This window comes from Triturus cristatus, chromosome 9 (genome assembly GCF_964204655.1).
Source record: "Triturus cristatus chromosome 9, aTriCri1.1, whole genome shotgun sequence".
NCBI classification, from domain to species: domain Eukaryota; kingdom Metazoa; phylum Chordata; class Amphibia; order Caudata; family Salamandridae; genus Triturus; species Triturus cristatus.
Window position 1 is genome coordinate 1149473161 of NC_140592.1, and position 21871 is coordinate 1149495031.

Genomic DNA, 21871 nt, shown 5'->3' on the forward strand with positions numbered 1-21871 from the left:
TCGCCTTTGGGACCTTATAAGTGTTTAGCCATGCAACAGTTTCATAACTAAATACTTATAAGGTCCCAAAAGCGAGACCTATTGGCTATGCCAAGCAGCCGCGAAAGGGATCACGTTCACGATCAAACATCAAAGCGGCCGCGAAAGTGAAAGTAATCGCGGTCAAGCGCGGCGCGCGCGCCCGCGCACATGCACTGTAGCTCTAGGCTGGCCTGTAGCACTTTTTGGAGCCCTCTCAAAAAGTCTCGCCAGACCAGCGCATGCGCTGGGTCAGGCGAGACCTAAAAACCACATCAGCAAAGCCAATAAGTCTGCCTTTGGCTGCCAGCCTTTTGGCAATTCTTGTTTAGTCATGTGTTTTGCATAACTTTATTGTTAGGGAAGATGCTGGGCCCTCATCATTCTTTAAAGAAAAAAAACTTGGGCTAAAGGCAAAAATATTCCATAATGAGATTTTAAAAGGCACGATTTGAATTTTAAAGAAATTTGAGACTCAAACGGGTCATTCGGAGTTAACTGAATATTTCTTCTTTTAGTCTGTCAAACAAACAGAGGCTTTGCAGTCCACTGAAAATCAACATCGCCTAATTACTACAAGACACAAAACAGGAAAGGCATGTTTATTAGGGTTGACCTTTGAAATTGCTTTAGTTGTCGCTATAGACTATTGTTTTCTCAAAAATATCATACATAATATTGAATATGCTACTTACCAGTGAGCATCTGTTCTTGGCATGTAGGGCTGCTGACATTCATATCTGTGCATAGATCGCCGCGTAGTGTTGGGTCCGGATGTTTGCACGTTGTTGTCCTGGAAGAGTCTTCGAAGTATCCTGAGATAGGTGACTCCTCCCCTGGACCACAGTGGGCATGGGCATCCTCTCCATCCTTAGATTGTTTTTCGCCATTGTGGCAGTGATGGAGTAGATACAGAAAGTGATGACCATGCTTACAGTAATTCTGAGAGCTGCAGCTGCTACAGGCGCCGGGGAGGAGGGTGGGCGATATGAATGTCAGCAGCCCTACATGCCAAGAACAGATGCACACTGTTAAGTAGCATATTCAGTTCGAGGCATGTGGGCTGCTGAATTCATATCTGTGCATAGAATATATAGCAGTACCCTCTATTAGCGGCGGCTACCAGTGCCAGCTGCAGCGGTCTGAAAAAGAGTTTTGAGAACAGCCTGTCCTACAGCTGCCTGCTGTTTTGATTGCACATCTACACAATAGTGTTTGGTAAATGTATGTGTAGTGGACCAGGTGGCTGCTCTACATATATCATGCAAAGGAATGTTTCCCAGGAAAGCCATGGAGGCCCCTAACTTACGTGTTGAGTGGGCTCGTGGGGGAATAGTTAATGTGCGTTTAGCTTTTTGATAGCAAATTTGAATACATTTAACGATCCATCTGGCTATACCTGCTTTGGAGATGGCGTTACCTTTGTGGTGTGGGGCAAAGGCAACGAAAAGTGGTTTAGTTTTCCTAAAGACTTTAGTCCTGTCTATATAGTACATGAGGGCTCTCTTTACATCCAGTGTATGGAGTGCTCTTTCTGCGACAGTTTGTGGGTTTTGAAAGAAAACAGGCAGTTCAATAGTTTGATTCATGTGGAACTGCGATATCACCTTGGGCATGAATTTGGGGTTGGTACGTAGTACGACCCTGTTGGCGTGAACCTGTATGAATGGCTCTTGAACGGTTAGTGCCTGGAGTTCACTAACTCTCCTCAAAGAAGTGATCGCTACTAGGAAAGCTACTTTCCAGGTGAGGAATTGAATCTCGCATGAGTGTAGAGGTTCGAAGGGTGGACCCATCAGGCGTGTGAGGACCAGGTTGAGGTTCCACATTGGAGCTGGTGGGTGGCTTGGAGGAATTACACGTTTGAGTCCTTCCAAGAATGCTTTGATGGCAGGCACTCTGAATAAAGAGAGGTGCTGCCTGTGCTGGAGATAGGCTGATACTGCGGTCAAATGGACACGTATGGAGGTGTATGCCAGATTGCATCGGTATAAGTGTAAGAGGTAACAAATTATGTTTTGGATGGATGCGTGTAGCGGGTTAATGTCATTGTTATTGCAATAAATGACGAACCTTTTCCATTTGGCTGCATAGCAAGCTCTGGTAGTCGGTCTTCTAGCTGGATAATGATGTCCATACAGTCAGGTGGCAGGTTTAGGTAGCCAAACTCTAGGACTTCAGGAGCCAGATTGCCAGGTTCAGCTGTTGCGGATCTGGGTGCTGAATCTCTCCATGGTTCTGCGTCAAATGCGCGGGTTTGATCCGCAGCGTTTGATGCGGCACCACGGAAAGTTCGAGAAAGGTGGTGTACCATGGTTGGCGTGCCCATGTTGGAGCAACCAGGACGAGTGTTAGTGAGTGTTGTCTGAGTTTGCGTGCCACCAGCGGTATCAATGGTGCTGGGGGAAAAGCGTACGCAAATCTGCCGGACCAGTTCATCCATATCGCATTGCCCTGCGACTGCGGATGTGGGAACCTGGCGGCAAAGCTTTGGCATTTTGCGTTTTCGTTTGTGGCGAATAGGTCTATCTCTGGATGACCCCACTGCTGGAAGTACGGTTGGAGTACTGATGGGTGTAACTCCCACTCGTGCATCTGGTGGCTGTGTCTGCTGAGCAGATCCGCCATCTGGTTGTCCTTGCCGGGGAGGTGTTCCGCCATGAGGAATATGTTCCTCTGAATGGCCCACTTCCACATGCTCTGAGCCAGATGAGACAACTGTGGAGAGTGTGTTCCTCCCTGCTTCTGTATGTAGTACATGGCAGTCATGTTGTCCGTCCGGATCAACACGACTTTGTTGCACAAGTGTACTTTGAATGCTTTCATTGCCAGGAAGATTGCCATCAGTTCTAGAAGGTTGATGTGCATCTTCTTTTGTTGTATTGTCCATAGTCCCTGCACTGTGTAATTGAGTACATGAGCTCCCCATCCCTGGAGAGACGCGTCCGCTGTCAGTATTATTTGTGGAACAGGCTCTTGGAACGGTCGGCCCTTGCAAAGGTTTTGTGGATTCCACCAATGCAGAGAGTTGTATGCCCGACCGCTCACCAACACTAGGTCTTTTAGTTGCCCGTGAGCCTGATTCCATTGACGTGCTAAGCACTCCTGAAGCGGGCGCACATGTAGTCTCGCGTGTGGGACTATGAAAATGCAGGAGGCCATCATGCCTATCAACTGCATGAACACTCGCGCGGGAAGGGAGTGTTGGGGTTTGAACTTGGAAATCAGCATTTGCATGCTGTTGATCCTCACTAAATTTGGCTGAGCTGTGGCTGCCAGAGTGTCTATGGTCGCACCTAGGTACTGTTGTACGTGTGCGGGTTGGAGATGTGATTTCGGGTAATTTAGTGAGAACCCTAGACTGTGAAGAAGGTGAATGGTGCGGGACATGTGGCTGGCACATTGCTGGGCTGACTTTGCCTGAACAAGCCAGTCGTCCAGGTAAGGGTAGACGTGAATGTGTTGCCTCCGTAGATGTGCAGCCACAGTAGCTAGGCACTTTGTGAAAACCCTGGGTGCTGTTGTCACGCCGAAGGGAAGAACCTTGAATTGGTAGTGCTGCCCCTGAATAGTGAACCTGAGATATTTTCTGTGTGAGGGGTGAATGGGTATGTGGAAATACGCATCTTTGAGGTCTAGCGTGGCCAGGAAGTCTCCCTGTTTGAGAAGCGGGAGGACTTGTTGTAGGGTGAGCATGTGGAAATGCTCTGAGAGAATGTAGCGGTTGAGGGGTCTCAGGTCTAGTATTGGTCTGAGCGACCCGTCCTTTTTTGGTATTAAGAAGTACAGGGAGTACACCCCCGTACCTTGCTTGTGGACGGGTACGACCTCTATTGCACCTTTTTTCAGCATACTTAGCACTTCCTGCTGTAATAGCGCTAAGTGCTCTGAGGACATAGGACGGTGTTTTGGCGGTATTGTGGGTGGAGTGGAGGTTAATTCTAGGCAGTAACCGTGTTTGATAATATCTGTGACCCACCTGTCCGTGGTGATGGAGTTCCACGTGGACAGGAACCTTTGTAGCCTTCCCCCGACAGGTGTTATGTGGTCGGGAGGAAGGGAGAGGGCGTCACTGTTTGTTCTTGGGGGAGAACCTGGTATTGCCAAATCCGCGTCCTCTGCCTTTTGTGCTGGAGCCACGATATCCACCCCGGGTGTTTTTATCGTAGGTACTTTGTGTGTTGCCCTTGTTGTAGGTTTGCTGTGACCCCTGTCCTCTACCTGCTCCTCTATTTCCGGGGCGACGAAAGGAGCCACTCCGAAAGGTCTGCGTTTCGAGAGCCCCCATGGACTTTGCAGTGTCTGTGTCCTTTTTTATTTTTTCTAGGGTGGTGTCAACCTCTGGTCCGAATAAGTAGTCGGGGTTGACCGGTTGATTGAGAATGTTATTTTGACCCTCAGGTTTGAATCCGGAGATTCGTAACCAGGCGTGTCGTCGTAACATGACGCTGGTGTTTATTGCTCTGGCAGCTGTATCTGCGGCATCCAGTGCACACTTAATGGATGCGTTTGTGAGGAGTTGTCCCTCCCTGATGAGGATCTCTGCTCCCTCTTTGTATTGGTCAGGGAGATGTTGGAGTAGGGTTTCTAATGTGTCATAGTGTGCGCGATCGTAGCGAGCTAGGAGCGCCTGGGTATTGGCAATACGCCATATGTTAGCTGCCTGGGCTGCAACCCGTTTGCCGGAGGTCTCTAGCACCTTGGACTCTTTGTCCGGGGGAGGAGCATCCCCAGTTGTCTGCGAGTGCGCCCGTTTGCGAGCATTAGCGACTACGATGGAGTCCAGAGGCAACTGGCCTTTAATGTACGTAGGGTCCCCAGGCGCCGACCTATATTTCTTGTCGATCCTGGGGTTTATTACTCTTGCCCTGGTGGGTTCTTTGAAAATGTCCTTCGCTGGTTTGAGGACACCTTTCAACATGGGTAGAGTTTTGATATTCCGTTTTGAGGATGCGAAAGTATCCATTAGAAAATCGTCCTCTATTGTGTCAGAGTGGAGTTGCACACCATGATTGGCCGCAGCACGTTCAATAAGGGCGTTGAATGAGGCAGTGTCCTCTGTGGGGGACGTTTTCGCGCCATATAGCTGCGTGTCCTGTGTATCCATAGGTGCACCCGGGTCTACAGGGTCATCCCAAGCCTGGTCAGGGTCCTGTTGGCCTTCAGGGTCCATCTCTCTGGGGTAGGGGACGTCGTCACCCATGTAATCCTCCAAAACGTCGGTTTCGGAGGGTGTCGGAGAGAAGGACTGTGGATGTGAGTAAGAGGTATGGAGACGTTCGTAAAGAACTGGTTCCGAATCCGCTGGCAGCTTTTTTTTTTTGCGGGATCCGGTAGGAGTCCAAAGCTTGTTCGGAAGATATTCTCCGCTTGTGGAGCATAATTCTGCCGGTGTCGGCAGCGATGATGTGGGACGGTGACGTCTCTGTAGGAGAGCGTTCGGCAGGTGTGATCCTAGTTTGGGTGACACGTGTTCTTATTTCAAACAGTTTGGGCGCCGTGGATGGCGGCAGGCCAAAAGTGATGTGTGGTGGTGCTGGAGAAGCTTTTTGAGCTTTTTTCGGCTCGGAGCCTGACGTGTCCTGGAGGGCTGCCTTTTCTTTGATGCGTTGCAAGGACGCTGCAACTTGTCGCTCCTGGAGCGCCGACGGTTCTGTAGAGGCAGGCGTGGACTTCTTTGGGGCCACGAGGTCATCGAGTCGAGGAGAGGTAGTAGCTGTCGAAGGCGTCGATGATTGGGCCTTCGGTGCTGCTTTCGAAGTGGTGTTCGACGCAGCGGCCATTTTGACCTTTGTGGCCGGAGCAGATTGTTTCGGTGCCGGGGGCCGAGGCGGTTTGTCGGTACCGATGGCCTTTTTCCGTGTGTCGGCGCCGATGTCGGCTGCTGCGAGTTCGGCACCGAAGTCCCGTTTGGTGCGGTCGGTGCCGACGGGTTTGGCTGGCGTCGAAGGTGTAGTGGGCTTCGACCTGACCAGTGTCACTTTCAGTTTCGGTTTCTGTGGAACCGATACGACTTTCGGTTTTGGTTTCGAGGAAGGGGAACCAGTCATTTTGGGTACTAATGGCTGTCGCTGAATGTCCGAGGCCGGGCCCGAGGGCGGGGCCGAAGAACTGCGGGATAGGTCTTGGGTAAGGCCCGAAGGCGATCCCTCGACCGGAGCCATAGACTGACGCACTGGGATATCCTCCGTCTGTACGGGTAGGCCTTGCTCGTCACCGGAGCTACTTTCTTCGGCCCCTAAGGCCTCATCGTAGTCTCCTACCTCGGTGTCGGCTTCATCCCTGTGAAAGAGTTGTTCTTCGATGTCTTCCGATCCGGAATCGTGTTCGGGAGCGGGTCTGGAGGGTAGGTTCTCCACGCCTTCCACATCTTCGACCTCGGCGCTGAAGATGTTGGTCGGGCCGGTGCCGCTTGCTGCGCTTCAAGTCTCGCTGCTCGTCGATTCCGGAGAGTCTTTTTGGATCGGAATCGGGCACAGGCCATACATGTGGATTCGTCGTGATCCGGTGAAAGGCATTTGTTGCACACCGGGTGGACGTCGACATGGGGATATTTCGCATTGCAAACAGGACACCGCTTGAATGGTGTCCTCGATTCCATCGTCGATGTGGGTCGATGGTCGATGCGAAAAAGTTGTTTTTGAAGTCAGTAAACTAACAAGTAACTGTCGATACTGATCGGGAACAGTACCGATGCGAACTAAAGGCCTTTTGGCCTGGAAAAAGTTTTCCCTAACTTGAGTCAAGATAAGCACATCCGAACCCAATGGCGGAAAAAAACAATCTGAGGATGGAGAGGATGCCCATGCCCACTGTGGTCCAGGGGAGGAGTCACCTATCTCAGGATACTTCGAAGACTATTCCAGGACAACAACGTGCAAACATCCGGACCCAACACTAGGCGGCGATCTATGCACAGATATGAATTCAGCAGCCCACATGCCTCGAACACATACATATATAGAGACCTTTTGGTTAGCAGGTTTCTTTCATTGGTCTGCTAAACTGTCATTCTTGCATTTGTCTCCACCCACCACAGCATACAACAACTGTCGATGGGTCACCCCACTTTAGCTATTTCTCTTCATTTTGAATGACTGAGCAAAGACTGTGGTCACATCCATCTAAAAATACTGCCCTTCTCTCCAATGGTAAACCTGTTTCCAAGTGTACTTTTTAGTTATTTTCTTAGTAGATATTTATTTTGCTTGCACTTGTAGACCCAGTTAAATGGTGATTTCTCTTCTGTCCCGTTTTTAAAGTTATGAATTGTTTAGATGACATTCTGACAAGAAGCTGCTTGCGATTTCAGTGATGGTTACTTGGAGATGTGTTCATGTGTTTCACAAGTAATAATAACATGCATGGTGCAACTAAAAGGTTTTTGTATAAAAATATCACTAGTAAAACATCCACATCAGTGAATGTTTTTTACATTTTACAATTGAAAATACAAGCATATGGAGGCCACGTTTTCTTTATGGGACAGATTTTTGCAATAAAAATAAGAAATTGACCCGAGCACCAGGCTGCAAACGCCAGACCTACTGGCTATGCCAAAACATGTTTTTAGGTCAAACCTAGACAGCGCATGCGCAGTCGCTTAGTGACCTGTTGTATATGCTTTGTGGGGTTTGTGAGAAAGTGGCTCTGTATATACTGTTCCCAAATAGGTACAGGGTGTACAGAGACCACAGTCCCCAGAGGTTTGGCAGAGGCTAAAGTTAGATATAACCTTACTCTCTAAAGTGGTAGCTTGGTCGAGCAGTAAGGCAGTATCAGAGGACAGTGTAAAGCATTTGTTGCACACACTCAGTCAGCAAATGGACTCACACTCTCAATAACTGAACTCTAGGCCAATGGTTTATATATAAAAAATATATGCTTGTTTTATTTTAGAACCAACAATAGGTATTAAAATATACTTTCTCAAAATGAGATGCTTTATATAAATACTTTTGCAATATGCAATTGACTTTTGTAGAAAGTTACAAGTGGTTGCAATAGGCAACACAATTTTAAACACAATAATGCATTGAGTTCCATGGAAGTTTCAAGTTATTTGCAACAGATTACTTTTAGGATTACTTTTGGAATTCCAGGACTGGATCCTAGAGTCAGCCCTGGGTCAGTATTTGGAATCAAGTGATAAAAGTCGACTTAATTACTGTGATGATTTTTAGACAATATTTTGCTATTTTAAAAGTTGACACTTAGAAAATATTTCATAGAAAACAGTCATGATTCCCTATGGCAGAAAATTCAAGTTGCAGATATGGTATGTTCTTGTTACTTTTGTAATCCAGTACTGGGTACCTAGACTCAGTACTGGGACCTTTATCCAAAACAGGTAAGTAATTACGTTTTCAGAAATTATACGATTTTTAAAGAATATTTAAAGTTTACAGAAATTGACACTTAAAAGAAATTTCACAGAAAAACAGTCAATGATTTCCTATGGGAGAAAATTGGGTTACTGGTAAGTACAGTTGAAAGTATTTTCAGGGCACCAAGATCCAGCACTGGGAGCTCACCTAAGAGCAGGGGAGTATTTTCGTTTTCGTTACTCGGCTGATTTTTGGTGAATATTTTAAGTTTTGAAAAGTCCACACTTAGAAGAAATTTCAGGAAAAGCCAGTCAATGTTACCCTATGGAGAAAATTGAGTTATCGGTTTAAAGGTAATACTCGACTGGCAGAGTTAAGGTTCTGGGCATAGACTCATGGGTCTCCCAGGGTCAGGTAGGTACAGTTGGTTCACCCTCAGCGGCACAAGGGCGGCCGGGTGCAGAGAGAGAGTTAGTCCCAATGTTATCCTAGGAGAGGTAGGGGGGCCTTGGTTGATGGCTGCTGATTAGCAGGCCACGCGGCTGTGGGAGCTGGCTCCTGTTCACTTACTCAGGGAAGTAGGGAAGTAGATAGGTGTAGAGGTTGCACTGCCAGGGCCACTCGGGCGGCTGGGTGCAGGGTGCTTTTGAGCCTTCGGGCGCTCAATTGATTTCAATGAAAAATCTCCTGTTTAGAAAAAGACTGCAAGCTCGGGGACGAAGATTCTTCAGGTGCCACCACCACTTCGAGAGGTAAGTTGGGTAGTTGGAGGATAGGTAGGTACCCCGGGATTGGGCACAGGGGACTGTGGGGCGCCGGGTGCAGGGGTGCCTTTTGGTGTCGGGAAATCTAACCCTCCGTTGATCGCGGTTGGGGGTCAAAAGGTAGCCAGGTCCTCCGGGGTTTGTAAGGTTGCTGGCCACAAGAGATGCCGGGTTAGAGCAGGTTCGAGGGTCGACAGGCTGGTAGGGCTGGGGCCAAAGCAGTTGGTGTCTTCATCTTCTTAGCAGCTGCAGGGCAGGTCTTCTTTCTTCTAGCTCTTCTTCGGATTTCAGAATCTGGGGAAGGAAGGTTCAGGGTGCCCCTAAATACTAGATTTAGGGGCGTTACAGGTAGGTGAAGGGCAGGGACCAATGGGTCCCTGTCCTGGGGTGGGTACACCCCCTATCCTGCCGCTCTCCTGTGGGAGGGGGGCAGTAGCCTAGTCCTGATTGGGCAGGGCTTCCCATCTTCAAGATGTGCTTCAGCACGCCTCCACCACCTGAGGGGTGGGGTTGGCAGGCTGGCACATCCCCTGTCCTTATTTGGGGTTTACGGCCAAGCTTCCCGCCAGAGTGGGGGGTTGCAGTGGCATGGGGAAGCTCACAGAGGCGGCATGCCTTTGAAGCTTCCCCCTGCTCGTCCTGGGGGAGGAGATTTAGCACCTCGCCCAGGATGTGCATTGTTGTAGACCCAGGAGAGCAGGGGCTCTCCTACCCAGGGGTCCAGCAACATGTCTGCTGTGTGGCAGCCTAGGCAGCCTCAGAACAGACGTGGATTGTAGGTTAGGTTTTAGGGGGCATCTCTAAGATGCCCTCTGGGGTGCATGGTACATTAAATCCCACACTGGCATCAGTGTGGGTTTAACGTGCTGAGAAGTTTGATACCAAACTTCTCAGTCTTCAGTGTTGCCATTATGGTGCTGTGGAGTTCGTGTTTGACGAGCTCCCAGCTCCATGTACTCTTAAATGGCAGCACTGCACTTACAGTGCCCAGGAATGGACCTGGGTACTGTAGGGGCACAGGGCTCCTGCTCCTGTGCCCACACCATTGGCACAGGGCACCCAGCTAGAGGGGTGGCTGATGTATGCCATGGCAGTGTAGGTGGTGGGCATGGCACACAGGGATGTGTGCCATGTCGACTCTTTGTTTTGTCTTGTACCCAGACACTCAGCCTGCAAGGGCAGTGTGTGTGTGTAAGGGTACAGGGCCTCGAAGGGTGGCACAATGAGTGCTGCAGCCCTTAGAGGCCTTCCCTGGTCACAAGGCTCTGGGTACCTAGGGTACCATTTACCAGGGGCTGACATGTGGCCAGGGTTTTCCAATTTGCGTTTTGTGTTTTAGGGAAGGAACATAGGCCCTGGGCACCTGATTGGCAGGAGTCCAGGGCACACTCAGTCAAAGTACATTCAGCAATTCAGCAAAAAGTGGGGGCATACCATGCAAGAAAGATGGCACTTGCTCACAGGGTTCAACTCTGCTCATTGCTTGCCACTGCTTTTCATTTGTCTATGTCAGTGTCCTTTAAAAAAACCCTACTTGCTAGTGTTTAGTCCCTCGTTTTTCTCTTCCGTTACTCCCGCGGAGTAGGGACCAAGTACAGTATCATTACTCTGTGGATGTTTATCTGTTCTTTGGGGGACTATTTAATTCTTGTTTTTCTGCTCTGTTACAGTTTGCCTATGCTTGCATTTTAATGCAGCATTTGTCCCTCCTATTTGCGTGTTTGGCAACTTCATTTTTTTCTTGTTTGCTTTGTCCTGCCCTCTGAATGTATCGGCGCGCATGTTCGGACACAGTTTCGAGCTTCAGAGTCAGCCATTCTATCCATCACATCATTCTCTTCATTGCCTCGTTCTGCCTATGCTCCCTCTCTACCTCCTCCCTTGCACCAATCACATGACGTTGAGCCTCCAATCAGATTTGAAACCTGTTCCCCCAGCTCCAACACCCTCCCTAGCTCAATTATATTTACATCTTCCTGTTCTCCCCCTTTTTTTCATCTTTTTGTAGTTTTCGATGTTGAACGTCAGTTGGCCATTTTTTTGGTAGGATATTGGTTTGGTTTTGGGCTTTCTTTTGTGGGGGATTGGGCGTGTTTCGCTTTGCCACTGATAGCGCTGATCTCCCCCAAAAAGCACGCCAGTTGCAGCGGCGCATGTGTGGGATGAATTGCATTATTTAGATTTGATTTGTTTGTGTGTCCATCAGGCTGTAAGATTTTACATCGATGGGGACACGGTGGGGAGAGTGGTCTTGTACTCAACATGAGCCTCAGAGGTTTTCTGCTTATGCTGAGGGTGCCTACTCCATCCCCCAAACCCTCCCGCTTCGCAGCTTCACCTGTTCCCCCCGCTGCTTGCTCTCTCTTTATTACAACAAAGCGGCTGTCTCAAGGGCAGAACTAACAAGCAGAAGCAGTGAGGAACCACAGACTTTAAAAGAAACTTTTTGCATTCCAAGCAAAAATCTCAGATTGACTTGAGGCCAAAAACATTATCACAAAGTTTTCTCTGCTGCCTCAAAGTGTACTTTCTCAAACTGCTTTCACATTTTAAAATCTACATGCAACACAGCCTGACCGACAAATAACTGATAATTCCAAACACATTTGTTAAATGAAAGAAAAAATGACACACGCAGTTAATGCGCTCTCTGCATAGACTAGACAGATTAAAACTAATTTGGATCCGACAAGAATGGAGAACGGAGCTGCTGAACACAGTAGTTTGATTCTAATGGAGATTAGCCGTCTGCAATCTGCCTGTTCCATCTGCAAATATATTTGACAAGTTCTGTTCATTTCTTTCAGTGGATAAGGCTTTGTTTACTTTTCCTCCCACCTACTCCCAGCATTGCGGGTTTGAAGAAGTTCGAAGGCAGCAGACTGCCAGTACTACAGCATGTAAACTGAAAGTATAAATAAAAGCAGTGGGATATAAAATTCTGTTCCCTATCAAAAGCCTTAAGTATAACCAGATATGCTAGCCGGTAATGACTCCAGCACAGTGCCAGGGGCATGGTGTGTAGGTGAAGAAATCTTTAGACTGTGCGAGGTGCGTTGTCTTGTATGGGACACGGTTGTATGAGAAAAAGGGCTTAGAGCACACCCACTGCTTACCATTTGTTAGCTTTCCATCAGTCTTCTTTACAACCTCCTCAATTGGCCACTGCAGTTGTAACGTAATGTCTGGTCACTTCTGCGGAGCATTGACCAAGCACAGATTAATTCTGTGCCCATCCGCTGCTCCCGATGTGACTGAGGTACTATTTCTCGCCTACTCCCACTGTTTCCATTTTTCTTGTATTATATAGCCACGACCATGACTGGTCCCGAAGGCATGAAGCGCTTTACATTAGCACCAGTTATATTACACAAGTACACATTAATACAATGATTTCTACTGTAGGTGATTTGCCTAGGATCAAGGGGCATTGAGCTGATGCCGAAACTCAAACCTGGTTCTGCAGTTCTGGTCATTGTGCTGCATCCTTCTTCCCTATTACACCTACTCCTCAATTTGGCTTCTTTGTCACTTTCCGACACTAGCGCCTGCCTAGATGGCATGCAAAAGGCGGGGAGCGCGCTACTGCTCACTTACCACCTTCCTTGTTAAGGGTTGATGCTCTCTTTTGCTCGGTGGATAAAGACCTCTGCTCGAACTGGAATAGAAGATTGAGGTGGTTCATGTGTGTAAACAGACGTACTGGGATACAATATGTGGTGATTGACAGCTTGGCAATGCAGTGGTACTGACTCTAAAGATAATGAATAACTCATACCCCAAAAACAAGTTATAAAGATGGGGCAAGTTAAAAATATTTATCTAATTTTGTTAGATCCCTGAGAATGAATGACACGGTTGTTGTTTATTTAAAAAATGTCTATTTCTTCAATCTCAGCAACAGTCGTTTCTGCAAGGAAAATCTGAAACAGTTGTTTTACACATTGCGTTCAAGACGTGCCTTTTGTTTCAAAGCTCTCACATTTTAAAAATAATGTGCTTTTCTTTTTTTTTTAAATTGAGAAATGTAAAACAAACTAAAGCAGCTGATGGCTAAAACACAACACATAAAAAAGAGAAGTTCACCACTTGTAGTAGTCTACCTGGTTTTATGCTTTCTCCAGTACAATGAAGATGGAACCATAATGTCATTGTTCAGTGCCTGACCTAGGACAGGAAAGCAGCAAACTGACTGATCATATGCCAAGGTGACCTTCCCCAACTTCCTTTGTTTTCACCCCTGGGAGTGCCATCAAGGAGGAGAGCCCGAACAGGAAACTCCTCCCATCCGGTGGCATCTTACAGGTATTCGATAACCTTCACATCGCCATGACAGTTGCTAAGAAACAGAGGCCCTTCGCGTCCTGTACCGACCAGACAGGAAATAGGGGTGTGAACCACATGATAGATCTGTGACGCAGTCACAGTAACTTGCATATGGCATCTGGCAGAGCTAGGAAGAGGAGATATTGGTGAATATCAAGCGGAAGAGCTGTGACTGGGGACCTGTGACACTGATCATCCACATGCCTTAGACTGAGATACATGGGTTATCTGTAACAACTGTGGTTGCATGTGATGGTTTATGTCAACTGGAAAGGTGTTTTTTACCAGGGCAAGAAATAATTGCAGCAGTGCATCTGGTAGATTTGGCTGTCATGGCTTGATTGTGCTCACAGAAAAGCTGGGACAGAGTATTTGTGTTACAAGACATCCAGCAGGGCTGCGACTGCCTCGTGCCATCTGCCATCTCTGTGATTGGGAAACAGGAAGGGCTGTGACTGGAGAACAGTAGTACAAGATAGCGGCATTTCTTTGTTTAAAATGTGTTTAAATACACTACCATCTTTAAGAGCACTGTTTGTCACAACTGAAGTTCACCCCTGACCTATCTGATCCTCACCAGTACATGTGGGAAGCATGGTTGAACCGTTAACAGAGAGGGCGCTGGATCTTAACCCTGTGCCTGTTTTTTGGCAACTTTGAATTAGCACTTGGGACTCAGGAGTGTTTTTCACCTTTCCCTATTCACCCATTAAACATGCGATCGCCTAAACCATCTGCTTGGAGGCCCTCAGGCCTGCCACTGAATAATGCTACCTCTTACGATTAGCTCTCATGCAGGACATCCGTATAGCCCCTCTATTGGAATTTTCATCTCTTGTCATGGTTCACCTGTTAATTGTAGCTCTTTAGCTAGGATATATTATTTAAGCATAGATCGAATTTACATTATTTCCCTTTCTAAATAAATGCGGGAACCCTAACAGGCCACATACCCAGTTAAATGTATTTGTCAACACGCGGACATTTCTTCTTTCATTGACACTGGATGCGAAGGTGTCAAATAATATAGCGCATAAAGGGCATAAAAGGGACGGCATTGTGCTCGCGTTGAGAAACCTTCTGTTTGTTTTGAGGCAGCTGCCACCTGAGTAGAACTTCTACTCGAACGGCAGAAAGAAGCAGCGCCCTTTTGCGCTGCATGTGATGCCATTCGCGCTGATTTTACAGCGCAGTACAAACACCCGAAGCTAAAAATCAACGAGAACGGTGCAAGGTAAGGCACTCTGCCGCTAGCGGAACTCCCAGTGGGTTTGCGGAGTATTTCTGTCACTTTGTGGAGTTCCGCAACTCCGCCCAGGCCTAAGGCTGTATACATCATGATCATGCTGTCTCAAAACACAACTTTGGTTTCGCTTTCGGTGAGAGCCTTTCTCGGTTAGCAGCATACACTCACCCACACTGTGAGAGGCTGTATCAAGTTAGTGAGTACAATAGACCTTTTATTCACAAGGATGAAAGGCTTCTTTGCATGCGTAGGTAAGACAAACGTCACAACACACCTGGCATTCCATGTGCTGTATCGATCTCCTGAATTATTCCAACTGCTCATACACAGCAGGTAATGCACTTATGTAATGTAATTATTTATTACTAAATACATATTAACAAACAGGAAACTTAAATTGCTTTTGTGTCGTGATTGGTTAGACTGGTTTTCGTTTTGTTGGCTCCTTTGTGGTATGAACCCAGACAAGGAGCATTGTTTTCAATAATCATGACCAACACATTTTCTAGAAGAGACTGGTGGAAATAATTTACGTTTTATTTACTTCGATGACAGGCTGAACTAAGTGCACAGGTGCAACAATGAACCTCACAGCGCATGGTCTACGCAAGGCCCTGGCTCCAGATTTATTCCACATTTTCAGGCGCGGCAAATATCAAGACTTCAAATCAACTCAATATAGCAGTACCTCTCGCTCCCACAGGGCCTGAAGCATAAGCAGTCATAGCAGCCACCTATGTGCAAGGTATGCCGTTCAAGCGCTGTCAAGAGAATCTGTTTCCACACAAGAGCTTTGCAGATAGTGGCCATACATTACATTTGAAAGCAGCTCAAACTGGATTCCGATTGTGGCACAATGGGTGTTTTTCAACGCCTGAAACGTCTCTTTTATTGCTTCTCTTTCGACGCAAAGACCTCACTATTTGCAGTTGTTGGAGTCTATCTTGTGCACTGCACACAACTGCTTTCAAAGCTGAAATGATGCTGCACTTATTTTGACACTGCACCACACTGAAATGCAACCGGTCCACGGAGGAACTGGCCTGGCAGTTCGGGCTGGACTGTTCCCATGAGAGACAGGGTCAAGACTGATTTGCTTTTGGCTGGGTCCAAACTGAGGCAAAAAAATGTTGGATTGAACCCAGATCTCTTGACTGGGGGTGGTGGGGGCGGGGAGGGTGGTTTGAAAAGTGTCAGAATTCCGTCGATCAATTGTTCTTAATGTAATTTCTGTGAACCACACTTCAGGCCTGCAGCACCCCCTGCTGTTCCTTCCTGGGGCTCTCACAGAACCTTTCCATCTTGGCATACACCACCTAGTGTTTTTATGATCCTGGGTTCAAGTAGTATCACTCTATACAGCACTGCAACACCTCCACCCCAAAATCACTATCGCCACACTCACCAAAACGAACACTGCGCTATCATGCCAACTCTCACCAACATAACTATTATCATCACAATAACCCACCACTAGCATCAATATCACCAGAAGTCCCATCGTCATCACCACAACTACCACCATCATCACCACTACCCCATCAACTCTGCCACTAATGCCAACATTACAATCACTGCTACATCTACAGCCACTCTCACAACTACTTCCTCCACTATCTAAACTACTACCATCACTGACCGTACTACCACCTTCACAACCAACATTAGTATGACCACTGCTACCATCACTGCCACCAGCAGAACCGCCACAATGTTCTCACGTATTTGTGTGCATAAAAGAATTGTGCATTTGAAACAGTTTTCTATGACAATATGACTTTTCTCTAAACAAAAAGAAACACAACCAAATACAATGTCAAAACACCACTGTCACTTGCTGGTCTATTACTACAGGATCACACAAGTAACAAAGGACCTATGCAAACACACCCAAACATACCAGCTACAAGGCAGAATGGCCCAGTGAAAGGACAATACTTCAATATGTTCTTCACAATAATGCGACTCACCTTAAAATTAGTGAGCAGGGACACTCAAAGGGCATAAATGTTAGCATGAGACTAGGATGTAAGGTTAGGACTCCAGTCTTTTATTTCGAGAAGCAATTACTTAATCGGACCTTCTAGGGAGAATATAATGTAACATCAACAATATACACCAGACGTACCCCACCTAAGTTCCCCAAACTGTCCCCACCTGACCCTATTGTGCTTAGGGCTCTAGATGGAGAAGCAGGACCTCCAACTCCAGGCTTTTACTTGTGTAGAACAGTCTGTCTGTGGAGGGAAGCTTCGAATGTTGAAGTACTACGTTAGAGCTGCTTGCATTGCACACCTAATAATTTTCATTATTAAAATTGTAATCATGTTAGTGTCTGCCTCTCTTCTTTGAAATACTGTATAATGAAATCGTCACATAAATGTTATTTTGCAGGAATACTGGGACCACAGAAGGAGTGGGTAGCTGGATCAGCATTACAGTTCATCAATTCTCGGGTTTTTTTACAAGTAGGAACAACTTCAAACAAATTTCCATTAAACCGAAATGTGGTTTCATACTCCATCAGTCAAGCTAAACTGTACAAAGCAGACACAAGCAATGTCATTCAGAAGTCTGGGCACGCATCTTCGCTGCCCAAAAGTAGCCCCGAGTTGCTTTCACAACATGAAGCTTCCTACCTGTTTTGTTCCTTTCGCTGATTGATGAGCTGGACAAGCTCCTGGTCGAAGTACTCCTCCTCAGCCTCCTCGTTGCCTTCCTCCTCTCGGTCGTAGGCATCGGTGTTGTCTTTGTGCAGCTGGCTGGAGATGTGCTTGGCGTACGTCGACAGCCCCACCACCGTCACCTGGCAGACCCGGCACTCATGGCTACTATCCCTGGGGAGAGAAGCAGAGAGGGGACACTCAATTCTTCCCACGGGCATGGCAGGCCAGAAAAGACAAGCCGGCGCTGTGATTACTTCAAAACTCGGCGGCCTCGTGCCAAACTTGGTCTGCTGCTAAATGTCGCGTCTTGAGTGGCATGTGGTATAATCAGATATAGAAATGCGCTTTCCACATTTGCAAAAGTCGTCAAATTTGAAAGGTCGTTCTCCAACAACTAAGAGGTAAAATCTTGGAAGAAATGTAGGTTTTTTTCTTAAAAAAAAAAAAAAGAATCTTCTTAAATTGTTGTGTTTCAAACAGAGGAGAGGAAGACGAGGAGGCTGAGTTGGGGAGCTTGTGGAGCAGCTAGCGGCTGCTGCTCCGAGTCACCTCCATGCCGCCAGCTGCTGAGGCAGCCTGGCGACAGGGTCTACATTTATGCCCGGTGCTGGCGCATGCGCCCTGCGCGCGCCGAGGGCCGGGTACAAGGGTAGGCAGCCTATGAGAGGCGCGTGTAACTGGAGCAAAGGACAGCTGGGCTTCCGCCCGGAATCCCAACACTCCGGCCGATGAGGGGGCGCCTCCAGCGAGGCCTACTTTTTTGGGACGGCACGAGGGCCAGTTCTGCTGCAGCGTGCTTATCTAAAAAAACAAATGCAGTTTAGCTTGTGCTCCTCACCCGTCAAGGAGTGAACGGATATACTGCAGGGCCGCTCGAGGACCGGAGGAAAAGGGTGCCCTATTTAAAGGTGGGCACTGGGCTGGTTGGTTGTTAGACCAAGACCAAGCATGCTTGCAGCGCTTCAACCATCCAAATCTAAAACAGCATAAAATGACATTCGTTGACATCGCAAGGCGTGATATTTCAAGCAACAACAGGTGTCATTTTCACGACTGGGTATTGAACTCGCTATCTAGTTTCAGGAAATGTACGGTGACCGACCGTACGGTTTTCCTGCCTGTAGGAATCCCGTGGGTCACAAACTGCAGGCAGCCACTCGAGGAATACAAAATGTGTGCCATCAGGCAGGCCCCTCTGAAGGCCTAGATACAGGGCAAACAAACACCACAGTTTTAGAACAGACACTTCCCAGGGAATGAGCGTGGGGGCACTTACAGAGGTCATGCCTGCCTGTCTGACCCAGGCTAGCAGAGCTGCAGCCCCTCCCGGCACGAGAAGCCCTACTGAAAGCAATTCTAAGAGCGAATACATGTTTTGCAAAGTCCCACACAAGGCCACTGCTGAACATAGAACATACCACATGCGTAGGCTCACATAAGCCACGGGGTCCGGGAAAGACAACCCTAGAACTGGAAACAGATTGGAAAAGTGTAGTGCGGAAAGTTCTCTCTAGTTCTCACAAACAGGGCAAAATCAAACCGCAAATTATCTGCAGCATCTGATCTGAGGGAGGCAACATCATGGTCTCTGCACCTAGGGGATGCCCGGGACATGTGTACACAAAGAGGGTATAGACCGAGGGATGGAGGGGCGGATCATCAGCAGACTGGAAGAACGAAGGACGTCCAGCAGGAGAGGCATTCCTCCACGGTAATTAACTAGTACTTACAGTACATCTAACCCAACAGACAGCAGACCGACAGGACAAGGGACGAAGCAATCATTTGAGAATTAACCTAGCAAGGCTAATTTTTAATAAAAAAAGAGCATGGTGAAATTAAGCATTACCAATAAGGCCTTTCCCTGGGCGCAAGTCCTAAAAAACAGAACTAGGCAGTATGCAAGTGCCATCATAGCATGTGACATCACAACACGTGACATCACAGCGCAGAAAATCGCACAGGGCATTACAGGAAGTCGCATCACCCATTACGTCAAAAGAAGGGACATCAGATCTTAACACCTCACACAAATGTTTAGCAGGTCTATTGTGAATACATGCAAGGGCATTACCGGATAAGATTTTACGCCACAGTTGTGCCAAAAAAGTGATGCAACCCGACGCAAAATCTGGGTCTCAGCTTATAATTTCTTTTTTAAAAGTCTCCCACAAAGAAATTGGCAACAAGGAGAACCACCTCACTAAATAGGTTATGCTTAAATGGTTGCAAAGTCTGCATTGTAAAAGATCTTATGGGGTTAAGGCACCTGCTGCAGAAATACGTGTGTGCCCAGTAAATAACAGAGAATATACATAGTGGTAAGATATCTCTGGAGTTTAACACCTTTGCTGGAGAGACCAGTGCTTTTCAAGTCCCAATTTTGAATCAAAGTAGAAGGGGGTTAATGTGTTTCCTGCAAAGCACATCATGTAGCATCACCTAACTCATCTGAAACCCAGACAATAGAATGGTAGAGAGGAACAAAGGATAGGTACAAGGGACCAATCGGTCTTTCTAAAAAATAAAGAATGTTGACAACATAAGTTAGTTACATCTGCACTGGGTGGGGGTCTTTAAGATGTCAGTCATAAGATGTGGTAAACACGGAAGCAACCAGCTTTCGAGTACACTCTCAAGTAAGCAAAAAAAGGCAAGATCACTTGAAGCTTGTATTTTTAACCCTTGTCTGTATATCAAACAGCAAATATGAACAGAAAGCACTTTTAAATATGTTCTAGGGCGGCGCTATGGATCCCTAACAATTAATTAAAGTAAACAAATTCAAAAAAGTCATGTTACAAATAAATTCATGCCATTTTACTTAACTTCCTATTTAAACCTCTTTAGTATCATGTCCAAGCTCTTAAAGCAACAGCAAATGGCTAGGATGTTTCTCCTGGAAAGGAGGCAATCCTATTCCCAACACCTTACAGGATGAATCAGTTGAATGAGCTGAAAATGTTCAATTATTAAAATGCAATTGTTTGTGCTGTCTATATATTAGTAATCTTTACTACACATTGGTTACTGAATTCCACTCTCACTGCGAAAATGATTAGAGGGATGACCTGCACTGATTGATTACATGCTTTCCACAAAATTCCTACGGGGTTTCTTCCCCCACAAACATTTTGAAGCCAGGAAATGTTCAAAGGAGGCTTCTTGCATTCTCTCCACATTCCATCCACATCATGGCACATCGCTTCCGATCTGTACAGACCCGCCAAGAATCCCACCCCCCTCAGTATGGAAAGAACTCTTCTTCCACAAGCATTCAGCGACCATGTCAGGCAAGGCAATGCACGCCCTGGATCTATTCTGCTGCCTATTACTCTAGGAGTGGGCGACTGCAGAATGCACAGCAGTTCACGCTGAATTTGGATTGGCACTTAAGAACATCCTCACTGGTTTAAGAACATAGGCCACACCTTGACTTGTATGCTCAGTTGTGCAATATATGCTGCAAGTAACAGAAGTTAGACTGTCACGCACGCACGCAAATAATGCAGTTCTTCAGGAAATGCAAATAGAGCAAGCTAATCATATTATAAATCAATAAACGAAAATCAGATCACAAATGTAATTCCTTAACAATATCTTAGGATCATCTGCTTCCAATCTACAGGTCACCATTTTCTGTACAATATTTATGCTTTTTCTATGCTTAGGGTGCAATCTACTTATCATAAGTATTGCCCCTTTTGCTATTCTCATATATACACCTTCTTTTCGTCCATATTCAAACGAAATAGTTAAATTTACCTTCCCACAGGCCCTGGAAATTCTAGATCTCATCCAATTTATCTGTCCCACTTTGTATCACTCTTAGTGACTCCATAACCCATCTTGAACAGAAAATAAGCCTGCTCTCTCTGTCTTCTTAGCTTTGCAAATTGATCCAGTTTCATTGTTGACAGTTGTTCAGTGTTCAACCTTTCAAGCGTTTCTTAATAGGAGACCCTAAATCTCAATGCTTCTCTACCACTCCAATACCATGAGCAATCAGAACCTTTCAGAACCAGCGCCAATTTCAAATGCAAGTTGATGAAACCCATATCCACTTTTTACTGGAGTATAAAGTGTGAAGTCAGACCATCTAACAGACTGCCTGAACTAGGTTCACCAAGTCATGAGGAAAGCTATCTTTTCCTCAATGTTTCCAAAACAGAGATTTAGTCTGGGAAAAAGGGGGGTCAAAGCAGTCACATTCACATGTCCCACAACATTCGGGTCTTCACTTTGCCCCAGTGACGAAAACCACGAATCTGCTGGATGTTTCTTGGTTCAGGTCTGACCTTTATACATCCAAACAAACAAGGTGAACAAAGGAACTAGCTTTTATTTATCCATGTTCTACAAGATCCCTCTACTCCTAAAGGCTCAATGGGAGAAGTTGACAAGACCCTTGGCCTTCATCATGGCACAATTGGACTACTCATTAATAGGCCTCCAAAAACAAAATCTAGTCATATCAGGATCAAAGCTAAGAAGCCATGATTAAGGTCAAGGTTCTGGGCATAA

At 46.6% G+C, this 21871-nt stretch overlaps 1 protein-coding gene across 3 annotated transcripts in view; it reads right to left on the reverse strand.

The window, feature by feature from the left end:
* Window positions 1–21871, reverse strand: part of ZNF106 (zinc finger protein 106) — a 387174-nt gene that overhangs the window by 252249 nt on the left and 113054 nt on the right. For all 3 annotated transcript variants that reach the window (XM_085627097.1, XM_085627096.1, XM_085627098.1), the window contains exon 5: window positions 17321–17518. In XM_085627097.1, coding sequence (XP_085483223.1) covers window positions 17321–17518 — 198 coding nt within the window. The remainder of the gene's footprint in view (window positions 1–17320; window positions 17519–21871) is intronic.